General features: G+C 39.6%; 1 protein-coding gene across 1 annotated transcript in view; it reads right to left on the reverse strand.

Moving 5' to 3' along the window:
* Positions 1–6,898: 6,898 nt before the first annotated feature.
* The window catches only part of dipk2b (divergent protein kinase domain 2B), a 44,666-nt gene continuing 34,567 nt past the window's right edge, over positions 6,899–16,997 (reverse strand). Inside the window, exon 5 of the mRNA XM_060833563.1 lies at positions 6,899–10,941. Coding sequence (XP_060689546.1) covers positions 10,595–10,941 — 347 coding nt within the window. The 3' untranslated portion in view covers positions 6,899–10,594. The remainder of the gene's footprint in view (positions 10,942–16,997) is intronic.

The raw sequence follows: 16,997 nt of genomic DNA on the forward strand, positions 1-16,997 counted from the left end.
CTGCACCTGCATGCTTGCTTTCAGCAACTGGTGTATAAGGGCACATCAGATTTTGTTGCACCTGCCCCTTTCCCAATCTATTACTATTCACATAATCTGCTTCCTCTCTTTATGAGCTAAGTGGATAACTCATTTATTCACATTATACTTTATTTACCATACATTTACCCACTTAATTTGTCCAAATCATACAGAATCATCTTTGCCGACCTCTGCTCACTCTCCCACTCAGCTTTGTTGTCTGCAAATTTGGAAATGATGCATCTCGTTCCCTCATCTACATCATAAATATATATTCCAAATAATTAGGGTCCAAACTCTGATTCCTGCAATACCCCACTATTAAATGCCTACCGCTCAAAAAAGACACGTTTATTCCTGTTTGATTTCTGCCTGCTAACTAGTTTTCTATCCACATCAGTACATTACCTCAGTCCTATGTGTTTTAATTTCACATGTGGGACTTATGTGGGACTTTATTGAGTTTTGTGACAAAGTAAGCCATATCCACAGGCTCTCTTTATGAACTCTTATTATATTCTTGAAAAATTCCAGTAGATTTATCAAGCATGATTTCCTTTTTGTAAGTCCATGTTTACTGTCTGAACCTGTCATTCCCCCAACCCATCCTACCAAGTGCTTTGCTATTAAATCTTGTATAATGGACATTAATTCCACATTAGGCAAAGGCAAACACTTATAAGAGCACAAAAATGGATGGCAGTTGTTGTTAATTGCATTAATGGGGTATTTTTTGCTCTTTTGCTGACAGTTTAATTGGTTTATAATACCCTAATTCTTTTTTAAATAGAGGGTTGGCTACTATCCAATCCAAAAAACCTGTTCGAATCTATAAAATCTTGAAAGATGACCACTAATCTACTCAAGGATCACTTCTTTAAGTACTCTGGGATGTAGCATATTGGGCCTTAGGGATTTATCAGCTTTTAATCCCATCAATTTCCTCAAACTGTTTACCATATTAAAACTTATTTCCTTTCACTTCACCCCGTATTTGCCAACATTTCTGGGATGTTATTTGTGTTGCCTTTTGTGAAAACACATCCAAAATATGCATTTAATTGCTGTGCCACCTCTTTGTTTCCCTGTATAATTTCTTCTGTTTCTGACTATTAGGGTCGATAAAGTGTCGGGGTGGAAAAAGCACAGCAGGTCAAGCAGCATCAGAGGAGCAGGAGAGTTAATGTTTCAGTCTGGGACCTTTTCACTATTTTTTGCTGTTTGCATACTAGGGAAACCTTTTCTATTCGTGTCTTTGTTCTCTATAAGCTTATTCTATTCATCTGTTCTTGCTCCCTGAATCATCCATTTTGACCTCCTTTGCTGAAGTCTAAATTGCTTAGCCATTTTGTGTGCCTCTTCCTTGACTCTAATGCTATCCCTAATTTGCTTTGTTAGCTATGGTTGGTCAACTTTTGCCATTTTGTTTTTGGTAGTCAGAAATGAACAAATTCCAGTTCATCTATGTGTTCTTTAAATGTTTGTCATTGCTTACCCATCACCATCTCTTCAAGTAACATTCCCAAATTTATCTTAGCCAACTCATGCCATCATAGTTTCCTTTTATTTAGATATGGGACCCTAGTCTCAGAATCAATAATGACATTGTCCACTATTAAAGAATTATATCATACTAATCACTTCTCAAAGACTTCACTTAGCTAGATTGCTGATTATTCCTTTCTTATTACGTAATACCCAGGCTAGGATAGCCTATCCTATAGCTTTTCCAATATATTGATCCAGAAGGCTATTCCATGCATGCTCCAGAAATTCTTCCTTTACAAATTTATTACTGATTTGCTTTGCCTAATTTAAATGCATATTAAAATCACCCAAAATTATATCTGTACTTCACTGCTTGTATCTCAAGTTTCCTGTTTAATACCTTCAAATATTATCACTTTGGTGTCTGTACACTCTTTGTGCCCCACCCCCATTATAGTTTCCTGCTCCTTAGTGTTTTTAAGCTTTGCAGATTCCAGATTCTACTTCACCAAAGCTAATATTCTCCTTCACTATTGTGTTAGTTTCCTCTGTAACCAACAGTACCAATGCCTTTTGGATTTTGTCTGTCCTTCCTAAAAACTGGCTACCCCGAATATTTAGTTCCCATCCCTGGTCACCTTGCAGTCATGTCTACATAATCCAAACTTTGATTTGTTTATGTCTATTTGCATGGTTAATACACCCACTTTATTGTGAATGCTCTGTGCATTAAGGCACAAGACCTTTACATTTGTCTGTTTAACATTCTCAGTCCCATTCATGTTACTTTGCATTTTGGCCCTGTTTGATTCTTGCACTTGAATTCTATATCATTTTTCTTGTTTTCCATTCTTTAGTTCCACAGTTCTATTCTTTATTCCCACTTTTACTTACTTCCCAGACTTGGAGAATAACAGATTGAAACTTGGTTTGAAGTAAGACAGGGCATAAAGTTTTGGCTTTAGCTGACTTGCTATCCCCTTAGTCTGTTCTGGCGAGTTTTCCAAAAAACCATAGCAGCCGCTGAAATGAAATGAGCTGAAAATGAATGGACATGGTAGGTTGGCTAACCTGTAGTTGAACAGCCACCAGGACTTTGGGGGTTGGGGTAAATCCAAGGGTGCTGCACATTCTCAAATAAGAGGCTGGTTCCAGAGGACTGCAAGTTGTTTGGTAATATATAAGTATAGTTGGAAAAACAAGAGATTTTATTGCAGCGTTTTGCGCTCAACAGGACATTAGGATATCTGGTCAGCATGGACGAGTTGGACCTATGGGTCTGTTGCCAAGCTGTATATCCCTTTTATTCTATGAGAGTAACTCACAAGTACCAAAGGGAGGACAGCACTTCTACATAGTTCAGATTGTTTGGCAAGTGGAGCTCTAGTGGAAATGTTTCAGTGGAGAATACACTAGTTGTTGATCGCTGCTTCTTGCTCAGCTTTGTTTAAATTTTAAACCTGGCAAGTTGACTGATTTATCAGGCCAAAGCCTTAACAAACCAGAGAATTTTCATGTATTTTGGTGAGTTATAACAGCTGCAGTGCGTATATAAATATTCTGTTGCAAAGAATCAGGCCCTATGCATTAATAAATTTAGATTCTAATATAAGCAAGTGCACAGCATCCTAAATTGGTTGTTACTGTATTTCTTCACTCAATCAATCATTTTGCAATTGTTATCCGATCACAGCTGTTCACAACTAAACACGTAGGCCATACTTGCAAAGCTGTTCAGTGTCCAATATTAGGGAAGCATCAAAGCACAAGAATATGGGGAGTTTGGAAGGTGAGGGGTAGAGGTTGTTGAGAAGAGGGACATGTATAGGAAAGTGCAGGGAAAAAATGGTCTTCAATAAATCTGTGACTAGGAGACATAAAGGCCTAATGAGCTTTGTCTGCATAGAGAATGTAAAAATTTACAAAATTAGTAAATATGAAAATCAGTTTTAAATTATGTTGACCAATAATAACAAAATCACATCCTTTTTTTGCTGTTAGGGCCTTTAGTGACGTTGGGGATGATGATATTCTGAGATTTTGTGAAGCTCTCATGGGATGTGGGCATTGCTGACAAGACTGGTTATTGTCTATCCAGAATTGTCCTTGAAGGTGACAGTGAACTAAAATATAGTCACATTGGTAAATAGTGTGTAGTACACTGCATTACTTTATATAGGTGTAGATAACAAGGTCGTGTTCTGTTGCTGTTAAAGACTTCATCTTCTATTACATGAACTGCCTAAGGTCACTGGTGATTTGATACAATTGCATTTGACTACAGTCTTCACAGTATTAACAAGTAAAGCAAAAACTTTCTACCCATTTTGAAGTGGCCTAGAGTGTTTGCATTCAAAGATCGTACGTACAAAATACTTTAATGGCGTTATTCTTTGTTGTCTTTCTGTCTTTGGCAAGTAGTTTTCACCTATTTGTATTTAACTACCCTTGTCCATGTTCTTTTGTAAATCTCAATGCAAGCCTAATGCCAATGAGGCTGCAGATTCCAGTTACATAAAATCACCTGCGTGAAAATGTGCTGTGAATCGAGCTGTACTATAAAGTGCTACACTACTTCCATCTACTGGAGTTCTGTAATAACTGCACCTCTGTCTTTTCAATGAATGAACGTTTCACAACAGCATATAACGTACTGCATCGACCAAAGTCTACAAGGCAAATCAAGTCCGCTACTTGTAAACATCTTTTGCATCGACCCAATGCTTAACATTTTTTTTTGTGTGACGACGTGTGTGCTGACAAGTTGCACACTCGTGATGAGACTTTGTATTTGAGTCGAAGTTGCTAATTGTTGGCAAGTGAATTGTGGTAGAGGTCCCAACAGACTTCTGTCAAAATCCGTGCATGTCGTTGACACTTGAGATCGGATGACAGTGCAGACCTGGAATCAACACTCTTGACTTGTGTGATAGTTATCATAAAATAATGTGTCGATTAAACTTAACAGAAAAAGATTCCAACTTGTTTGTTCAAGAAATGGTGGAACCATCAAATACGTTTTGGACTATAATATGCTTATTTAAGATCATTGTCTTTTTAAAAAAAAATGTATTGCGAAAAGTGCGCAAACCATATTCACTAGGAAAAACAAATCGAGCAATTATATATGATTCTGCGGAAAATATGCGGTGTCGAAAGGACACAACTGGCCTTCCCTTGCCCTACTTACAGGAGCTATGCGACAACGGCACCATCATGCATTATATTAAAATAGAAATAGCGGCGATATATAAAAGTTGGGATTTGTTTTGATTATGAAAGAGGTCGCGCAAAATTTTACTACAGATGAAACGTACAGTAATGCACCTAGAAGCTTTGAAGCAAAATAATTACGTTCATTCTTTTGAGACCGTTTCTGTTTGCAGTGTCTTTGCATGGGACATCCTGAAAGGGTCAAGTCAGAAAAGTCGACACGCTCTTCCGATGCTGTCTGACCTGCTGTGCTTTTTCCAGCGCCACATTCTTTGACTCATGTTCATCATAGAACCCTTACAGTATGGAAGCAGGCCATTCGGCACACTGACCTTCCAAAGCACATACCACCCACTACCACCACCTTGTAACCCTGCATTCCCCATAGCTCATTTACCAATTCTGCATATCTTTCCACTGTGGGCTGAAACACACATAGACAAGGGGAGAACATGCAAACTCCAGGCAGTCTCCCAAGAGTGGAATCAAATTCTGATCACTTGCACTGTGAACCACCGTGGCACTCATCTGATGATTGATTTATTGTCATGTGTACCATATTACAGTGAAAAAGCTTTGTTTACCGGCATTACCAGCAGATCATAACAAACAAGGATGCACAGATCAAAAAAGCTTAGAGGCATATAGGTTACGTTATCCATAGCGTGTGCTAGGCAAGGTCAGCATTAACAAGATCAGCATTATTTGAGGCCAGAGAGTCAATTCATTAGTTTAATAATGGCCAAGAAGATGCTGTCCCTGAACCTACTGGTGTGTCTGCAGGCTTCTGTATCCTCTCCCTAATGGAAGAGGTTGTAGGAGATCATTACTGGGGTGCGATGGATCTTTGATGTTAGCAGCCTTTCGGTGGCAGTGAGTTGTGTAAATGGAGTCCATGGATAGAAGGTTAGCTTCCATGATGGTCTGGGCTGTGTGCACCACCTTCTGTCATTTCTTATGGTCCTAGGCAGAGCAGTTGCCATACCAGGCCATTGTGCACCCGGACAGTATGCTGTCAATGGTACATCTGTAGAAATCACTGAGGGTTCTTATGTTCATGCCAAATTTCCTGAGCTGCCTGAAGAAGAGGCATTGTGCTACCTCTATCCGTATGACTGAACAACTAATTGTTTAAGCAAAATTGAGCATAGCTACATCTTTCATAGAATCGCACCGTTTAATGTCAAGTCTATTTTTTCAAAAGATGAACGCTTTGTCTTTACGATCAATCTAATTCAATTTTACTTCAGAAAAGGTATAACGTTCTTTTGCTTTTTTTTTATTTATTCATTCTGTTCTTGTGACGAAAACGACTAAAAATGGTTTTCCTGTCACAACTTTGCTCAAAAGATTCGGGAGTTAACCTCTAAAGCTTGTGTTTGGATCTATTTGTAAGCAATTGGTGGATATTTCCAAAGCTTCTGTATTTTATGAATTGAATAGAGCACATTTATCCTATTGGCGTTTTCATGCTCAGAAATTGTGAGCATAAGTGGCTAAACAAGTTGCTGCTACCAGAGAACAAAAAACGTAGCATGTTCGGGAAGAAGAGATCCCATCCAGAGTGTGACACAGCTCTAGTGAATATATAATTCAGACAATTTGGAGGCAGTGTGGGAATTTGGTGCAGGGAGGGAGAAGTGCTTTTTTGCTTGTCTCCTCATGGATAAGTTGAAGCCACCACCCCCGCCTCTCAAGTTAGGGCCTCAGCATAAAAGAGTGATGTTGCAGGTAAACTGTAAATTCATTGGTTGGTGATAGCTACTAATTTGAGTATATTTTACATTATTTTCAGATTGAAGGTAAATAGAATTATTTACAGGCTACAGGCCTTATTCTTTTTGGATGCTCAATTCTGCAGGGGTCCTGAACCCAGAGTCTTAGAGATAACCATGTTACTAGCTAGGCCATGCTGTAGTCTTGACACTGGCTGTCAGTTGTGCAGTTTTCAACACTAAATTGTCAGATCATGTCTGTCACTGATCCACTCCCAGCCAATCACTCACAGTAAATTCATTGGTTTGTAATTTCCCTCCTATTCTGTTTTTGAAAAATATCTTTTTGAAAAATTGAACATGCCTTCATTCCATTTACATGTATTTTCCAAAGCAATTTCCCCCTTTCCATCTCTTCCCACTTCAAACCACCAGCAGAGTAAGTCATATGAAACCATATGTTCAGTTTTGGAATTTAGTATTTTATTAATGAACATATGTGATATTGCAATCTTTCAAATGGATCTGTTTTTATTGTAAGATTGTTTTTACAGATTCAAAGCACATAAACCAGCAGGTTCCAGACATGAGAACAAATAGGCTTTCGGAGAACCCAGTGAGATCTCTAAGATCATAACCAGCAAACAAAGACCACATCCCCACAAGGGGGAGCACTTACACCTAATTTATTGGAAATATCACTCGTTATAGACAAATAAAGGTCAGTAAGTTACATTGTAATATAAGTGATTGTCATTTGCTAAATTCACCTCCAATCCCAAACACTACAATCATATCAGATGAAATCTTCAATGAGTGTAGCCTATTTGATTTGATAGATGAAGGACAGAATTGACAATGAACAGAAGGGTCAGTTTCTGTGCTGTACATCTGACACTGACTCTAACTATGCCTTTTTGGAAAATGTAGGGGGTGACGGACTCTCGGGGGAGTGTAGCATGAACAGCCAAGTTTCTGATACTGAGACTGGCTTTAATGAAATGAGGGATACCTCAGGTTCTAAGCAATCGATTATAATAAAGGACTCTCTAGTCAGAGGCACAGACAGACATTTCTGCAGCCAGCAATGTAAAATCAGAATGGTGTGTTGCCTTCCTGAGGCCATGATCAAGGATATCTCAGAGAGAATGCAGAGTTTCTCAAAAAGGAGTGGAACCAGCAGGAGGTTGCTGTGCCAACTGGAACTAACGACATAGGAAGGGAAAATGATGAGATTTTGAAGGGAGAATATAGAGATTTATGCAGGAATTTAAAAAGGAGGTCCTCGAGAGTAATAATACCTGGATTACTCCCGGTGCTATGAACTAGTGAGGATAGAAATAGAAGGATAGCAGATGTATTTGCACTGAGGAGCTGGTACAGGGGAGAAGGGTTTGCATTTTTGGATCATTGAAGATTTTTCTCAGGTTGATGTGATCCATATAAGAAGATTGGATTGCACCTGAATTAGAAGGGGGCTAATATACTGGCAGGGAAATTTGCTGGAACTGGCTCAGGAGGATTTAAGAGACCACGGAGATAGGAAAGACATCAGTCTGAGACTGGTACAGTTGGGAAAAGTCAGGTCAGGCAAGAGCAAAGCAGCGAACAAGGTAAGATAAGGGATAGCATTACAGCTGTACTGAGGTAGGATATTCCCAGAAATACATGTAGGGAAATTATTTGGGTGGAACTGAGGAATAATAAAGGGATTAGAGTGATCAGCACAATGTACATCTTTTCAAATGTCTGAACGATCCGCAGTTAGAAATGTTCAGTGTGAAAAACTAAATGGTGATTTGTCCAGGCTAAAGGTCCTCGTAGATATTCCTCGAGGTCTTTTGATTTGTGATAATTTATTTCCTGGCTGATTGAATCCATTATCAAGAGTGTTGACAGAGGCAATTCCATGATCAATATTGAAATTATATTTTTAATTTATATGTCACTGTTTTTAAACCTGTTTCTCAGCCAGTAAGTTACTATTAGGATGCATTGATTGTGTGTTTTTGCGTTGGAAAGGATATCAGCTACAACCCACGAAGACGAATAAATATTGTGATTTTGTTGGTACTGAGACAAGGGAAATGTTGATCAGATCTGTGTTTTTGCTTTAAAGAAAGGCACCATGTTACAATTTATCTCAAGCAAACAGATTGCAGCTTGGTTTAACATCTAGTTCTAGCAGCACCTCCTCCTTACAGAATGTACTCTAATCTGGGTGTGGATTGGAGTGGCCAGGTTCTGACTGAGATGGAGAAATGGCCCAGATATTGGTTGGAGCACTGGAAACTGAGCTCTACGTCAGGACCAGCTGGAATCCCAGACATGGAAAACTGCAAGGAAACTGCCCGGGAAATTGTAGATTCTTATCAACAAACCCCCTGCATCAGGAATCCCACCACCAAAATAATCTATTAAATGCAGAGAATTCAAAGTTTTTAACTTAAGTGTATTAGTTGGATGGGGAAAGTTAATGAATTAGAAATGTAATGTAATTCCAGAGTAACCATAAACTGACTTCCCTGATTCACTATTTACCCCTAGCTATACCACCTGACTAGTGACCCCCCCCCAAAAAAAAACTTGCTACCTTACCCACCTGGCACTCAAACCTCCTATACCTGCCTTTTCTCAGAAGCTGCCATCGTGGCTGTGCTGTTGGGCATTTAAATGAATACGGCTATGTGTTATGAAGGTGTAAGGGGTACTGTACCTGTAAGAAAGTTGAAAGCTAGCAAAGACTTAGAGAAGCACACAAAGTGCTGGAGAACTTACAATGTACTTTTGGTTCAGAACAGCTAGTACTAGCCGGGTTGTCTGGAGACAAAAATTCGAATTCGGCCGATCAGTTTAAATTATACCCCAAAATACCAATCTCCAATCAAGTTTGAATTTAGGATATTGACTATATTGAAAACCAATCAAACAATCTGATTCTTTGGGGGTATAAGACCGGGAACAATTGAACAGTTGGGAGGCGAACTGTCAAGCCACCAACATCTGCAGACTGTCCATAGAATAGATAAAGGTACCTTTAAGAGACCTATCAATGTCCTGTGAAACTTAAATCCCTAAGAAGAAGAAAACCGAGGAAGATACGAAGAGAAGATTCGACAGCTGGCTGTGAAATTTGAATTTTTGGTAAATCTTATTTGGGGGGTTTTATCGGACTATTGTTATAGAAGGGAAAGTAAAACAAATAGGTTAGAGAAAGTAGTTGTGAATAGTTGTTAGTTAATTATTCTCTTAGACTTTAAAAAAAAGTTGTTAATTTTAACTTTAAATGGTGAACTTTGGGATGGTTCTTAACTTCTTAAATTTTAACATTGCCGCACAGGGTAAATCTTTTGTGTTTCTGGTTTAAATGAGCTGGGAGGGTTGGTTTAACTCCGTGTCATAACAGCAGGTACTGCAGTATGTAAGTGGAAGAGGTTTGATGTCCCTTCAGTACCCTGCACTTGTGAGCTAACTGTTGGATATCAGGTATAATCCAGACTCCTGAAGGAACTGGGTGGGAACTGTACATGAGAAATTTGGAGCTCAGTCCTAACGTAAGCAAGTAGAAGCAGAGTGGCAATCTGTCTGTAATTGCTGCTCCTTGGAATATCTGGGGCAATACTTCTGACTGAGTTGAGCTGACATTTCCTGAACTCATACTCAGGATATGTGCTGTGCCAGTAAGACCGGGATCGTTTACCTTGAGTAAGTATGACCAGTTGCTTGCAGTTAAGAATCAAGCCATTGATATGGGACTGGCATTGCAGACAGGCCAAACATCAGGATGCCATGACTCTGTCTCTATAAAACATTCCTCTGTAACCAACTGAGCTCCACTGATGACCGAACAACTTCATGGTCAGTTTTATTGACACATGCTTTTATAACATCCAGCCATTCCACAAACAATACACATTTTCCAACTGGTATAGTGGAAATTGAATTCCATTGATGTTCCCTGGATTATTATTCTAGACTTTTTGGATTATCAGTCCAGTAAAGTAACCACAGACACAGTAAATTGTTTAAATGACATTCATATTGAAATACAATTATAACCAACACCAATCATTTTTTCTAGCTCAAGTAAACCCATCAATCTATATAGAATCACTCTGACCTGAAGAAACAAAATGCCTATGAAAGCAAATTGGGTCTCAGTAGCCTTTACTGTATTTACATTCTGGATACCTGTATTCAAAATGAGGATCGCAGGATTGATGGGATTTTAGTAATTCCATAAGCTGATCAGCTGCCTGCAGGGTAACATTGGCTGAGAGCAACTTATCACTGCAGAGCCTCAGAAATGTGTTGATTTGCTTCTGGAGAGCTGGAGAAGACCCGAATTTGTCTGTCAGTAGGTTCGGGAGTAGGTCTTTGCACACCTTGATGAAGTTCTGTGCCTCACTGATCTTCTCACAAGGTGTAAGTTCCATTTCACAGTTGGAAGCCAAACAAGAGAACACATCTTTTTTCCAATTTATTTCATGGACAAATCCTTTATCTGCAGGAACATTGCATGACATGTGAAGAAATCATAATGCTTGATAAAATTTTCAGTAAAATAATTGCTAGTTCAAATCTGTTGAGCTTGTGTTTAATGGTTTGAATGATCACAGTTTGGAACAAAGTTAGAAACAACTCTTCCATGAGTCAAGAATCTTTAGTTCCACAAAACCAGCATTTCTATGATCACAGATTGTGCATTCACAATGGTTTATAATGTCTGCACAGCATTGCACACAGTTGCTGGGATATTGTCAGATTAGTGCTGGCCGAACTGCAGCTCAGAAAGGTGAGGATAACTCTGCCTGGACTGTATGCTGGGACCCTGGCTGGATTCCCAACACTGTTAGAGGGAGAGATCAACGCCAAGATCTGGCAGGCTGTTGGGGAGGCTGGCAGCTCTTCAGTAACCATTGCTGGGTTGCAACCAGAACAGAACATTGTCACTGGGCCCTCCCTTGGTGAGGTGAGAGTTAGACACTATCTTCCCCTTGCCTTGCCACTGGCAAAACCCTGCATTGGGAACACACTAAGCACCTGCCCACAACCCTTATTCCTGACCTTGGAGATCTCACCCACAGGCTCTACCATCCATGGGCAGTGTGCCAGGAAACAACAGGGGAGCTAGAGGCATTACACAATGGGTGGGACCATCTAAATTAGGAATTACAGAGACATGGGTGCAGAAAAATAATTGGAACTTGGAATTAAACATTGCAAAGTATAATATGTTTAGAAAATATAGAGTAAAAGAGGAGATGTGAATGCTTTGTTTATTATAAAATCACCAAATGGTTACAGAGCAGAAGGAGCCATTCTGCCTGTCATGTTTGCACTGGCTCTCCAAATGAACTTTTCACTTATGGTCGTTCCCCTGCTTTCTTCCCAGAACTCTGCGCATGATCTCAATTCAATTAATTGTCTAATTCCCTGGTGCAGGTCTCCGTTGACCTGCCTTCACCACACACTCACGGAATGCATGTTCTGAGCTTAACCATTCATTGTGCAGAAATGTTTTTCCTTCTGTCATTTCTGCTCCATTTGTGAATTACTTTACGTCTGTGCTCTCTTATTCTTGATTCTTCTCCTGGTGGGAACAGTTTCTCCCTTTCAACTCTATCTTGGCCCCTCATGGTTTTGAATATTTTTATAAAATATCCCCTCTGGTTTCTCTGCTCCAAGGAGAACAACTCCAAAGTTTCTAATTAATCTTTGTAATTGAAGTTCCTTATTCTCGTCACTCTTTTCCTGTGCTATCTCCAATGCCTGCACGTCTCCCTAAATTGTAGCAGCCAGGTCTGGGCACAATACTCCTGCTGAGGCTGAATTAGTGCTTTATACAAGTTCAACATAAACTTCCTTGCTCTTATCATCTTAGCCCTTAGTGATAAAGCCCAGGGTACTGTATGGTTTATTACCTGCTATCCTAGCTTGTCTTATGACTTATGCGCACAAGAAATGTGCATAGAAATTTTCCAAGTGCCTCTGCTCCTGGACTGACTTTAGAATTGTGCCCTTTATTTTGTTTTGTCTCTCTGCATTCTTCCTAAAAAAATGAATCACGTCACTTGCATGTATGTGGGAAAATGTGAGATTATGCACTTTGACAGCAAGAATAGAAGAGCTGAATATTATTTAAATTTTAAAGACTAGAAAGCTGTAAAGAGGAGAAATTTGGGAGTCCTCATGTACCAATCACACAGAGTTGGCAAACAAGTTCAGCAGATAATAGAGAAGGCAAACAGAATGTTGACTTTTATTTCAAAGGGGATGGAGTATAAAAAAAAAGAAATATTGCTGAAACTATATAAAGCACTAGTTAGATGACACCTTGAATATTATGTATAGTTTTGGATCCCTTAGCTCAACAAAGATATCCTGGCATTGGAGGCAGAGAAGGTCAAATGTGGAGGGATTTTCTGAAGTTGAGGGGTTGAGTAAGTTGAGCCTGTGCTCGTTGGAGTTTAGAAAAACCTAGAAGTGTCCTAATTGACACATACAATTTTTTCAGGAGCATGACAGGGGAGATGTGGAGAGGTCGTTTCCCTTGTGTGAGAGTCTACAACCAGAGGAAATAATCTCAGATCATTAAAAACGAGGTGAGGAGGAATTTCTTTTCTCAGAGAATAGTGAATCTGTAGAATTGCTTACTGTGGAAGGTCATGGACTCTCTGTTGATGGGTTTATTCAAAGTTGAGATGACCAGTTTTTTTTTAATTTGTAAAGGGATCAAAGATTGCAAGGAAAAGCCAGGGAAGTGCAATTGAGAATGAACAGATCCGCCATGATCTCATTGAATGCTACAGCAAAGTTGATGGGCTGAAGGGCCTACTACAGCCCGTACGTGGTTGATCCTATGATAAAGGCATAAAGGACAATTGAGGAACAAGGTGAAGAGAAGTATATAGACTGTAGACGAATGCACACCATGAGATAACACAAAGCATTTAAGAGAAAAATCAAAGCAATTTGGGTGCAAAGAGAAATTTAAAAAGGAAGAAATTTATAAATGTTTTAGGCTTTAAGGGACATTCAAGATTGTATAACTGTAATGATGGAGAATCTTTTGTGTTTGCCAGTCAGATCAACTGATATTGAATGATGAGCTGAATATTGAGAAGTATATTGAAGATCTTAAGAAGAGAATGTAATGAACAAATGTATTGGATAATAAGAGAACATGTTTGGATGATTTGCTGTTATGCATTTTAAAATAATCTAGATAAGAGATTAGAGAAAGGTACAATGTCAGAGAATTGATGGATTGGTCATATAATTCCTATATTTAAGAATGATAAGCACAACATGTCCAAGGAATTATAAACCATTTTCTGGATGTAGGTTTGCTCGCTGTGATGAAAGGTTCATTTTCAGACATTTCGTCACCATACTAGGTAACACCATCAGTGAGTCTCTGGATGAAGCACTGGTGGTGTAGCCCGATTTAATATTTACATGTTTGGCTTTCCTTGGGTTGGTGATGTCATTTCCTGTGATGCCATCATTTCCTATGGTGGTGTCATTTTCTGTTCTTTTTCTCAGGGGGTGATAAATGGGATCCGAGTCGATGTGATTGTTGATAGAGTTCCATTTGGAATGCCAAGCTTCTAGAAATTCTCATACAGGTCTCTGTTTGGCTTGTTCTAGGATGGATGGGTTGTCCCAGTCAAAGTGGTGTCCTTCTTCACCTGTATGTGAGGATACTAGTGAGAGTGGGTCATGTCTTTTTGTGGCTAGTTGATGTTCATATATGCTGGTGGCTAGTTTTCTGCCTATGTGTCCAATGTAGTGTTTGTTACAATCCTTGCACGGTATTTTGTAAATGACATTAGTTTTGCTTGTTGTCTGTAGAGGGTCTTTCAAGTTCATTAGCTGCTGTTTTAGTGTGTTGGTGGGTTTGTGGGATATCATGATGCCAAGGGGTATGAGTAGTCTGGCAGTCATTTCCAAGATGTCTTTGATGTAGGGGAGAGTGGCTAGGGTTTCTGGACGTGTTTTGTCTGTTTGTTTGGGTTTATTGCTGAGAAAGCAGCGAACTATGTTCATTGGGTAGCCATTCGTTTGGAATACACTGTATAGGTGATTTTCTATTGCTCCTTATAGTTCCTCTATGCTGCAATGGGTGGTGGCTCATTGAAATAATGTTTTAATGCAGCTTCAGTTGTGGATGTTGGGACGATTGCTTCTGTAGTTCAATATTTGGTTCGTATGTGTTGTTTTCCTGTAGACGGTGGTTTGAAGTTCCCCATTGGCTGTTCGCTGTATTGCAACATCTAGGAATGGCAGTTTGTTGTTGTTTTCCTCCTCTTTCGTGAATTTTATGCCAGTAAGGGTATTACTGATGGCCTTGAAGGTTTCCTGTAATTTGTTTTTAATGATGGCAAAGGTGTCATCCATGTAATGTACCAGAAGTTTGGGTTGGATGGTTGGCAGAGCTGTTTGTTCGAGTCCCTGCATTACTGCCTCTGCTAAGAACCCTGATATTGGAGATCCCATGTGTGTTGCATTGATTTGTCTGCAAGTTTTGTTGTTGAAAGTGAAGTGGATGGTAAGGCATAGGTCCATTAGCTTGACGACATTGTCCTTGCTAATGAAGTTGATGTTTGGTGTATATGTCTTTGGTTCTTTTAATAGTGTAGTCAGTGTTTCCTTGGCCAATTTGATGTTGATGGATGTGAACAGGGCTGTTACATCAAAGGAGACCATTATTTCATCATCATCTATCTTGGTGTCTTTGGTCCTCAGGAATTCTTGGATGGGGTGGATGGAGTGGTGTGAGCCTTCTACTAAGTGTTTTAGTCTTTAGTGTAGCTCCTTGGCCAATCTGTAAGTGGGTGTTCCAGGGGTAGCGAGACAATAGGTCAAAGGGGTCTCCTGATTTGTGGATTTTGGTTAAGCCGTAGAAGCGTGGTGTGTTGGATCCATCTAGTTTCATTTTTTGGAAGTCTGTATTATTTATTTCTTCAGATTTCTGAAGTTTTTTGAGTCGGGCTGTGATTCGGTTCTCTAGCTATGGGGTCGGATTTATCGTCATTTGTTAAGTGGTGGTATCTGCAAGTGGTGTGTTCACTTTCTCAATGTAGTCTCTTTAAGTTAGAATGACTGTCCAGCGTCCTTTGCAGGTAGAATAACATCTTTTCTAAAATCTTTCTAGCGCTTTCCCTTCTTGTGCATTGAGTGTGTTTCTTGCCTTTTTCCTGCTTGATGTTGGTGTGACTGTCTGATGGTTTGCTGGGTTTCTTCTGTGAGTTGGTTGTCTTTCAGTGTTGTTTCTAATGCTGCTAAGAAATCTTTCTTGTCCGCATCCTGGAAGAAGTAATTTAATCCTCTTACTAAAATGGCTTTTTCAGTGTCTGTTAAGGATCGGTCAGATAAGTTTTTTTTATCCGTGCTTCTGTGTTGTCAGCTGTTGTTTTGTGTAAGTTTGTCTAGTTTTTTTTCTGCAGGTCTAGTATTTTCATTTTGTGTGTTTGTTGCTGTCTAAAGTCTATGACTTGTTGTACTGTGTCTGTCCATTCACTATTGCATTAGTGAGTAATGGCAGTTTGTTGTTTGTTCCTCCTCTTTAGTGAATTTTATGCCAGTAAGCATATTATTGATGTTATTGAAGGTTTCCTCTATACTGATGACGAAGGTATCATTAGCATAGCGGACACAAAGTTTAGGTTGGATGATTGCAGAGCTGTTTGTTCAAGTCTCTACGTTACTGCCATTCTTAGATGTCACAGTGGAGCCAACAAGCCAATGGGGAACTTCAAACCAGCGTCTACAGGAAAACAACACATACGGACCAAATACTGAACTCCAGAAGCAATCATCCCAACATCCACCAACAAAGATGCATTAGAACATTATTTCAATGAGCCAACACACACTGCAGCACAGAGGAACTACACAAAGCAGAGGAAAATCACGAATACAGTATATTCAAAAGAATGGGTACCCAATGAACACAGTCCACCAATTTCTCAGCAACAAACCCAAACAAGCAGACAAAGCACGTCCAGAAACCCGAGCCACTCTCCCCTACATCAAAGACATCTCAGAAATGATGCCACACTACTCAGACCCCTTGGCATCATGGTAGCCCACAAGCCCACCAACACACTAAAACAGCAACTAATGAACTCGAAAGACCCTATACAGACAACAAACAAAACTAATGCCATTTACAAAATACCTTGCAAGAACTGTAACAAGCACTATATTGGATAAACAGGCAGAAAACTAGCCACCAGGATACATGAACGTCAACTAGCCACAAAAAGACATGACCCTCTCTGAGTAGTATCCTTACATACGGATGAAGAAGGACACTAATTTGACTGAGACAATACATCCATCCTAGGACAAGCCAAACCGAGACCTGCACGAGAATTCCTCGAAGCATGGCATTCCAACCAGAACTCTATCAACAAACACATTGACTTGGATCCCATTTATCACCCCCCTGAGGAAAAATAACAGGAAATGATGTCACCACAGGAAATGACATTACCAGCCCCAGGAAACCCAAACACACAAATAGAAAGCAGACTACACCACTAGTGCTTC

Source organism: Hemiscyllium ocellatum, chromosome 12 (genome assembly GCF_020745735.1).
Source record: "Hemiscyllium ocellatum isolate sHemOce1 chromosome 12, sHemOce1.pat.X.cur, whole genome shotgun sequence".
Taxonomy (NCBI): Eukaryota; Metazoa; Chordata; class Chondrichthyes; order Orectolobiformes; family Hemiscylliidae; genus Hemiscyllium; species Hemiscyllium ocellatum.